Source organism: Pagrus pagrus (assembly GCF_965226575.1).
Source record: "Pagrus pagrus genome assembly, chromosome: 11".
Taxonomy (NCBI): Eukaryota; Metazoa; Chordata; class Actinopteri; order Spariformes; family Sparidae; genus Pagrus; species Pagrus pagrus.
The window spans coordinates 14,135,575-14,144,568 of record NC_140195.1 but is presented as its reverse complement, the minus strand read 5'-3'; the positions used below and the strand labels follow the sequence as shown (position 1 = coordinate 14,144,568).

The window sequence follows — 8,994 nt, the reverse complement described above, 5'->3', positions numbered from 1 at the left end:
CTGTCTGACAGAAAGAGAGTCCACTTTAAAACAAAAAATAAAAAAAAACAGACGATGGAGTATTATCCTCTTTTCACCAGGAAAATGACGAGGAACGTTATTCAGAGCTGAGGGGAAAAGAACAGGATTCATTTGTGAATGGGTATCCCTTTAAGGTAAATCCTTATCTTGAATAGATCAAGTTGATCCATTCTGGCTCACAATTCTCTCTCGTAATTACAGCAAGCATGACTGCTCAGAAAGTCAAGGTCTGAAATAGATCTCAATGATCCTGACATCAACTAGAAAGCTTGAGGGTGCATATTTACAAAAAGAGATGTTTGTAGATCTCACATCAAGTGATCATTAATGAAAGAGTCAACTATTTAAGTTATAAAGAACACGCCAATCTCACAACCAGTGCACTGAGATGTTACCAAAGCCAAAACTGGTTGCCGTTACAGGGCAATAATCTTGCAAACAAAGTTAGTTTGCAAATGAAGCCTGATAAATAAAGCACAAATAGCGAACAAACAGAGCGGTTCGGACTCACCTGATCACTTGGTCACTCTATCTGTGGACAAAGTGTCCCAACCAAACTGTTCCCATCACCTGCTGAGCTGTTAAAAATGCATAAGGGGACGTCTACTGTTTCACTGTGTGTCTGTAGGCTAGAGCTGAAAGTCTACCTCTCTCTCCTGCACTGTCACCGGTGTCAAAGAGAGACGGAGGGAGAGAGAAAGGTGGAGAGGGAGGGAGGATAATCATCACTAATCTTTTCTTTGTAGATCTTGTTGGCTATACTTAGACCTGTCTTTGTGTACTTTGCCAAGGGTAACACGACAAACTTTCACATGTCAGTTTATTTAAAAAAAACAATGAAAACATTTTACATTTACATTCAGTAATACTGTTCCCAAGACGCACAAGCACATATCACCACAGTCACAAAATGCACGAAAACGATCTTTTTCTTGCGTGTGTCTAAGCACATTCATCTCTCACAGATAGTCTCTCATGTTCTCTAATATCAATGTACAGGTGTATAGAAACTCCCCAGGTCTCCTGCTGATCAGTCCGACAGTCAGCGACTGGTATGGTCTGCCATTTCTGTGTCCGAGCTGAGGCTGAGCTCGGCTATGTGATACAGGGCGGGATCGGCGTGAGGGGAGAGCTGCGACTGGCTGGTCTGAGCCATCTTGTCTCGCGAGTGCACGATGGCTTGGCGCAGACAGGTGATCCACTGCTGCTTGCTGAAGGAGTCGTTGGCCTGCAGGCAATACGGGTGAAGTTTGGAGCGTCCTCTGCTGCTCACACGGAAACAGTTCCTCACTGTGAGATGGAGAGAGAAAGAAGGGAAGGAAAGAGTGAGTTTCTCTTCAAGTAATGAGGTGGAGTGGCATGACTCTCTCTCAGTTTAAGCCTGAATGTACAGTAACTCCTTTATCCCTCACTTCACCAGCAAACATGGGAGGAGAGGCATAAAGTATGCAGGTCATGTATGCAATAATAAAGAATGTATACTGTATTTTACTGTAGTGCTGAAACAATGAATTATTAGTTGATCAACAAAACATTCATCGTCAACAGTTTTGATAATTGAGTAAGCTGATTGCTGACACAGATCAATAGTAATTAAGTAGAACGATTGATATTAGGAACTGATACACATTTGTAGTAAAACAACCATTATTAGTGAATGGTACATTTATAGTTAATTAACAAATTAACAAAGTTAGCAAACAATGAAATGCTTTATAAACCATTTATCAAGCAATTGTTTATTGTAAAGTTGCAACCGATGTTTATTAACCTTTACAACTGCTTAATAAATGTTTTATAAAACATTTGTTTGTAAACACTGCTACTTTATACTTCTACTCCACTAAAATTCAGAGGCAAATATTGAACTGTTTACTCTGATACATGTATTTGATAACTTTAACTTCTAGTTACTTTGCAGATTGTGATTATTAATACTTGATTATCATTTGGCATCAAAGCCAAAAAACATATTTTTCTGGTCATCTGACAAAAAAAAAAAAATGGTATCAGATCAGAGAATAAGCCAGGCCAATAATTAGTACCAACTTTTTCCAGGTTAAAGCCTTGATGCGAGCCTTGGTCTGGTGAGCTTAAATTATGGTTAAGTAGTTATGGCCAGTTGTTACCTTTATCATTTCCTCCAGTGAAGGCTCCCCTGAAGGTGCCTCCTCCAGCTGCCTCCCCATCTGGGATCTCCTCCAGGTTGAGCAAGGCATTGGGCAGAGGCTGTCTGTACACATTGAACACCTGACCTCCATCTCTGTCTTCACCAGGTCTGGTCAGTACCAAAGCCAGCTCAAACAGGAAGACGTGCAGCCGCTAACAGACGAGACAGAAACCCAGTGAGATATTGCTTACCACAGAATATCATCCGTCATTCACAAAAAATTTTTTTTTTTTTAGAAATTATATAGACGTGACAATTACAATACAAGGTGATGATACAAAGTGCTCTTTCTAAATACAGGGTGATAAAGCGCTCATATAAAAGGCCTAAGAATCTGCAGTGGGGCAGAGAGGTCCCATATCTGTCAGTATTTCAGGATCCTGTATTGTGGAAGATTTGACTTCAGATGAACCCCTCAAAGGTCAATCAACAACAACAAAGAACCTCTACCTGGCCCTTGTTGTTCTTGAGTTCTCCGTGGCAGTAGAGGAAGCGGGACTGCTGGATCTCTGGTAGTCTCTGACTCTCTTCGAGGTAGCTGAGACCCCGCCTGTAGAACTGACACTCCGCCTCGCCTGTCTTCTTGTTCACCTCCGCCACGATGCTCTGGATCAGCTCCAACTGAGCAGAACAAAGAGTGACACAATGTATTGTGTGTGGCCTTTTGGTGATGAAGAAAGAGTCCCATCTCCTACAACTTAGATCTCAGAGTTAAAAGGAAAATGATGGACTGGCTTCTGAAAGGGACACAACTCATACTGTATATTTAAGCAAAATCTAAGTGAACATTTAGTATGTTGCTTGATAGCTTCCTGCTTCAAATATGAGCTTGAATGTTATGTAAGAAAAAGATCTCTTGCTGCATATTGTGGCACGTGTGCAACATAATATTACCTAAAGCCAAACGTCTGGACTTTCCACGCTTGCAGACTGATGGACCACATAATAAGAAATTAATGGGTTTGTAGCAACCTATAAAGCCTAAATGTACATATGTATTTATTTAGTATTCATTAAAGCCACATTATGTAACTTTTCTACCATAAAATAACAGCTTCAGAATAATGTTGATGGTAGTGTCTTGTAATAGAGTGAATGAGGTCTCTGTCCTAGCCACTCTGCCCCCCCATTACTTGTTTCTGCACTATGTAACTTCAGTGAGAGGGTAGGATCACAGCATCACATACATGTTTACCTCACCAAACTGCACAAATTGCCAATTTCTACATAATGCTGCTTTAATATTCGATATAGCACCGCATACATAACAGTCCTAGGCCTTAATAATTAGGATTTTTGTGTTTTTATGCTACTTTTTATGTAGGTACAAGGTACAAATCTGACCACTGGTTAGATTTTCAAAATAAGAAATAGATAATTAGATGTTTTACTGAAAACGAAATAATATATTAGCAATTTTGGCTACATCATCATCATTCGTAAGTGATTCATTTATAGCTAATTCACCTTTGGTTAAGAGTTATTTTACTGTCAAAAATAAATGAAATGCCTTCTAAACTATTTATTAAGCAATTGTTCATTGTAAAGTTGCAACTGATGTTGATAATACTTGTTATGGTATTATTAATGGTTCATTGTTTAACAGTAAAATAACTTAACAAAAGTTTAATTAACTATAATTTACTTTTTATTAATCATGGTTATTATAAAGACTTACTGCAATTTAAAGGAAACCCAGGTCTATTTAGAGCAACAGAATCTGCACACATATTGCATTAAACTGCCAATGTGGAGTCCAGATAGTCTTGTTATATCCTTTTATGACAAGTGGAGTCTGAAGTCCCACATGGGTGTCAGAGTCTGCAAGTCCAGAAGGTTAACATTTGGATCTAGCAATTATCTTGTGGAAGTCAATGGGAGATATTCATATTGACCTTCGTATGCACATGAATGTGTGGGACAGCGACTCACAGCATCAGGCAGTGTGTCCTCATCCGGGTGGTCTGCAGGTGTGCACTTCTGTATCTCTTTCAACAGCAGTGGGTATTTGACCAAACGGCTCCGAGGGAGATCCAAGAAGTTCCACAGGTCCAGTTTCCTGCTGAACGAAGACTCCTGACACAGGCGCAAGAAGTGCTCCACTCTTTTCTCCTGCTTCTTCTGGTCCAGCAGGGCTTTAGCCCCCACCTGGTTACAGCAGTACGTAACGTAGGCCTCCAGGCAAGGAAACTGCAGGGAGAAGGAGGAGCAAATGAGTCAAACATAAGCAGAGATGCTCACATGCTGAACTCTGTGACTCTGGTTTAGAGAGGAACATAATAGAGGAACTACTGGAGCTGGAGAGAGTGAAGGTGGGTTGAGCCCTTTTCTCTTTTTCTCTCTCAGTTTTCTCTCAGTTTCCATGGAAATGCTCACCCAGTTCATGAGAGTAGGCCCCACCTCTCCGACCGTCTTCTCTGATCCCCTCAAACGCTCGAGACGACCCAGAAGATCTGGCATGAAACACAAACACAAGTGTTGGACTCTTATTTATTTTTGCTGACTGAATGCCAGAGTTACTACATCTCGAAGACGGAGTTGGCTAATTCAACTCAACTTCCTTTAGTTAAAAAAAGACATGACATCAGCAAACTCAGTTATAACATGGAAACATAGAAAGTGAATGAATAAACGTGGTCTCCTAGTGAGGCTTTACACATTTACTCTTTAGGCAAATTAATCTTGACTTAACATTTACAATATATCAGTGAGAGATGTAACTAGGTACATACTGTATACTCAAGTACTATAGTTAAATACAACGTTGAGGTACTTTAACTCAACTACATCCATTTCAAGTTACTAGTTAGTTTGCATGTTGCGTACTGCATTAGTCACATAAATCACATTAAAAAAATTTAAAAAACCCACTGATTTTGATAATCAGAAAAAAAGCTGAACAATAATGAATAAAGACACAATAAAATAATATATGTATAATTTTTACGTAAACTTGTATACCTTTGATTCTTAAGTACATGTATTGCTCGAAAATGAAATTACTTTTAATACTTAATTACATTTAATATCAAATACTTAAATACTTTTACTCAAGTACTGTCCGTATGGGTGTCTTTCACTTTTACCAAAGTTATATTCAACATGATATCTTTACTTTCACTCAATTATGACATTTGGGTATTTTTTACACTGCCATATGTACCATATCTCTGTAATAAATGACTCTATAACTAATTTTTTTAATGTTAGAATTTACTCTGAATCTTTCATTTGCACAGAACTGTCTGAACCAACATTACCATAATTACACTGGAACTCAACTAATCGTAGTGTCTAATTATCACTCAGCAACAGTGGTGAAACTAAGTACATAAGTACAGTAACATTCGCAACTAAAATTCTTACATATTGCATCTTTAAGCTAAAAAACCAAACATTTTAAATCCCTCTTGGATTAGCTGCAAAATGCATCGTCAAAATAACTGAAAACTGAGCTCATGAAAAGTTCTGTATGTAGAGATATTACTATTATTATTATTATTATTATTATTATTATTATTATGACCTTATAGAATATGATGCATTGATGTAGATTAAACTACCCAACTGTATAAAAAAAGAAGTTAAAATTAGTTCAATCTGAAACATTTACCATAATACAATGCAAAATACACATTAATGCATCAGTTATAATAGTAAAACACTGACAGGGAGCATTTAACTGCGCTATAGGTACTTTTACATTTTATACTAGAACTACATTTTGCTGATTATACTTACATACTTTTTTTAATGCAGAATTTTCATGTGTAGTTGAACATTTTCACAGTTTTTACTCAAGTAGAAGATCTGAACACTTATTTCACAACTGTTCATCCGTTGCCTTGTACATGATTAGTGAGTGTTTACCTTGATGGAGAGGAATGAGAGAGTCCAGTGTCCCAAATATCTGTCCAAGCTCACTCTCTGTCAAGATGGTCAACTTCAGCATGGGCTCATAGTACACCTGGTAGCAAAGATTAGGAAAGAATAAATGCACCGCAGAAAGAAGTGTGAGATGTTGATGTCAGGAAGTAGGATCGCACATTGAAACACATTTGACGTGCATAAGCAGAATTTAGTGGAAAAGCACCTTCTTGACCAGACTGAGGTCGTCGATGAGTTGTCTCTCTCCCTGAGTCAGCTCATAAATCACCTGCAGGAGAGTCGAAACACATTAACACCAACATGTGGGTGCGAACACACTTGCATTTGATGTGAAATACACAGACGGGCAGTTTTTTACAGCTGATTGTTCAATAAGGGAAGTTGAGCCTGCAGTGCCAGCTCACATCCTCTTTCATAATCACCGTGTAGAGCAGCTTCAGAGAAATAGCACAGACACTAATCACCCTGCACACACTGCAACCACAGCCTGACCCAGATACCCCCAACACACTGCATTTTGTTCATGAAGTTTTATGCAGCTGAAGTTCTCTCACTAGCCGTCACTTTTACCTCTTGACGTTTGATCTCCTTCACAGTGAGGTCGTGACTCTCCACAGTGTCACTCCAGCATTGGCTGTTGCGTCGGCGTGGAAATGATGAGGCCTTTGAGCGAGGGCGCAGGGAGGCCGGGGGCAAAGGTCGAGCCTCTGTGCGAAAACTGATAGAGCGCTGTGAAAAGGGCAGAGTGGTTGAACGTCTGCACGCTAAAGTCATTTGTATGACAACAGGTGCGTGAGTGCGTTTGTGCACTGTTACCGAAATAGACTGTCCGATGCGTTTCAGAGCGGGGGTCTTCACTGGGGTTATGACACCTGTGAGGCTGTTGGACTTCCCCACAGGTTTGACCCTTTTGTTACTGGGCTCCTTAAATGAAATCAGACATTAAGACTTAAGAAACAAAATGGCGCACATGCTCATCAAAGGGGGTCATTCATTAGACTTTCACTGGCTTTTTACATCAGAAGACTTTAACACATCAGGGACTCTGCAAAAGAGGAACAGTCACCTCTGAATCCTTCATGTGGTCGGACATCATTTCACCCTCCTCATCTTCCTCTTCATCCTGGTAAGAAAGTAGAGGCCACATAACAGAATTCGTTAGAAGTGTACTTCTTGAGAGACAGACACGAGACAGTTCAGGAAAGTGGAAAGAGAGAGAGAGAGATGTGGAGTGGGCTGAGATGGTGCACGGTGCAGATCTCTCATTTCCTGTGTGACACTTTCAAAGAGGAAGAAGGCTGAAACTGTGCCTCTGTAGTAAAACACAAGATGTCTGCCTGTTTTTGACACTCTAACCACATCAGCTGTATAGTCAGAGCGAGACATGTTTAAATACCGGCAGCAAAAATGTATCTTGTCCTCTTACACAAAGGACTATTTCACAACATGATCAAACAGCAGAACAGGAAAAGTGGAAAATCACAGTGGCTGAAATGCGCCCTAAAAACCAAGATTTGTGCTGTCAGAGAGCTTCTGCGGCCGCAGAGCTGAACACAGCGTTCATGTATCTCTTCAGCTCTGCACTCAATATTGTGGTCACAAAGGTACGGTTGACTAACTTCCGCTAGTTACAAAGAGACAGAGAGAAACGGTGCCTCTCACCTCCATGATTCTGATCACAGTCTCAGGGCCTGGGTCTTGTTTTCTCTTCTTCTGAAAGCAGACATTCAAGTGAGTTTTTTGTAGGAAAGTGGCCACGTGTTTTAGACATAAGGAGTTAAATAAATAAGGTAGGTGACGTGACTTACACCAGCATGGTCACAGGGGATGGAGTGTGTCTCTCCTGGTGACACGTACCTAAAAAGGACAAAAAGCAAACAAAAAACCCCCCAAAAACAAACCATCACATTACACATTTGTCATTTTACTTAAGATAAATCTAAAAACAGCCTGTGATCCTGCTAGTTTGTGCCTGAATGATCAATTTGGCAGATTTTTCTGTGATTTGAGTTAGTATGGTAAAAAAGTAAGAGTTTCATAGAAAGGTAAAGATTACATAGCTTAGAATACAGAACAGTAATACCAAAAACATTTGATCACCATGAACTGTAAATACCTTTCATGCCTCCTACATATTTAAATATTCAATCCTGTTAAATCAGATCATCTATATGTAGCTGACACTTAAATCAACACTTTTTAAGACCTTTTCAAGATACTTGAAACCAAATTTAAGACTGTTTTTTGTGGAGAAATCATCTTTTTCTTATTCAAGGATTGCAGATAAGTAACACATGTAGTGTAACATATGTGATCCCATGCAGAGGTAGGTTTTATGTAGGATAATGGTTATTAGCGTGGCCTTTAGCCAACAGGTAAGTACAAGTATACAGTAAAAATGTATTAGGTTCAGTGGTAGGTTTGAACATTTACAACATCAGTAATGTGAAGTTTAATGCAAACCCCCCCCCCCCCCCCCCATCTCATTTTGACAGAAATTAAAAGATTGATAAATTAAATTAGACCAACTGATATGTGGATGTAAATCCCTCTCTTGACATTATTATACAGTCTGTGGGACATCGAGGTAGAAATTAGCGATGAATGTTAGGCATCATACCAGGAAGTCCTTTTTTCACCGGTCTCCTCCACTTCCATCTTCTCTTCTTTCTTCAGTGCATCTTCACAGAAACATTACACATTCTCAAAGTGAGAAAAGTTTGAAATAATCCAAGGTTACGCCGGTGTTTTTCCCCCCACCGTTTCATTAACGCACCGAGCTGTTTGCAGGGAGCTCTGTCACAGCTCAGTGTACTCCTTCCTCCTCACTTTCTTCCTCATCTCACAAATCGACCACATCCTTTAGAGTTGCACATACTCATGTATCCGCTCAACTCAGGGAGGAGGGTTCAAAA

The 8,994-nt window shown here is 39.6% G+C and overlaps 1 protein-coding gene across 2 annotated transcripts; it reads right to left on the bottom strand.

Moving 5' to 3' along the window:
* Positions 1–824: 824 nt before the first annotated feature.
* arhgef3l (Rho guanine nucleotide exchange factor (GEF) 3, like) lies at positions 825–8,905 on the bottom strand. 2 transcript variants are annotated; one of them, XM_084366497.1, is made up of 13 exons: positions 8,700–8,905; positions 7,888–7,936; positions 7,742–7,789; positions 7,146–7,202; positions 6,896–7,003; positions 6,650–6,808; positions 6,285–6,347; positions 6,062–6,158; positions 4,568–4,644; positions 4,124–4,381; positions 2,642–2,812; positions 2,151–2,343; positions 825–1,311 (listed from the first exon to the last, which is right to left on the bottom strand). In XM_084366497.1, the coding sequence occupies exons 1-13, from the start codon at positions 8,735–8,737 to the stop codon at positions 1,064–1,066; spliced, it is 1,566 nt and encodes a 521-aa protein (XP_084222623.1). In that variant the 5' UTR covers positions 8,738–8,905; the 3' UTR covers positions 825–1,063. The 2 variants fall into 2 exon arrangements, with proteins under 2 accessions (XP_084222623.1, XP_084222622.1); XM_084366496.1 differs by having other exon boundaries at positions 7,742–7,792; positions 8,700–8,904.
* Between the last annotated feature and the right edge of the window lie 89 nt (positions 8,906–8,994).

What these genes read in the sequence shown, in the direction of transcription:
- arhgef3l (XM_084366496.1), bottom strand. Translation starts at nt 8,737, where the DNA reads ATGGAAGTGGAGGAGACCGGTGAAAAAAGGACTTCCTG. An exon ending in ACCACATGAAGGATTCAGAG is followed by an intron (nt 7,004 to 7,145) that starts GTGACTGTTCCT and finishes ATTTCATTTAAG; the next exon opens with GAGCCCAGTAACAAAAGGGT. An exon ending in ACCTCAGTCTGGTCAAGAAG is followed by an intron (nt 6,159 to 6,284) that starts GTGCTTTTCCAC and finishes CTTTGCTACCAG; the next exon opens with GTGTACTATGAGCCCATGCT.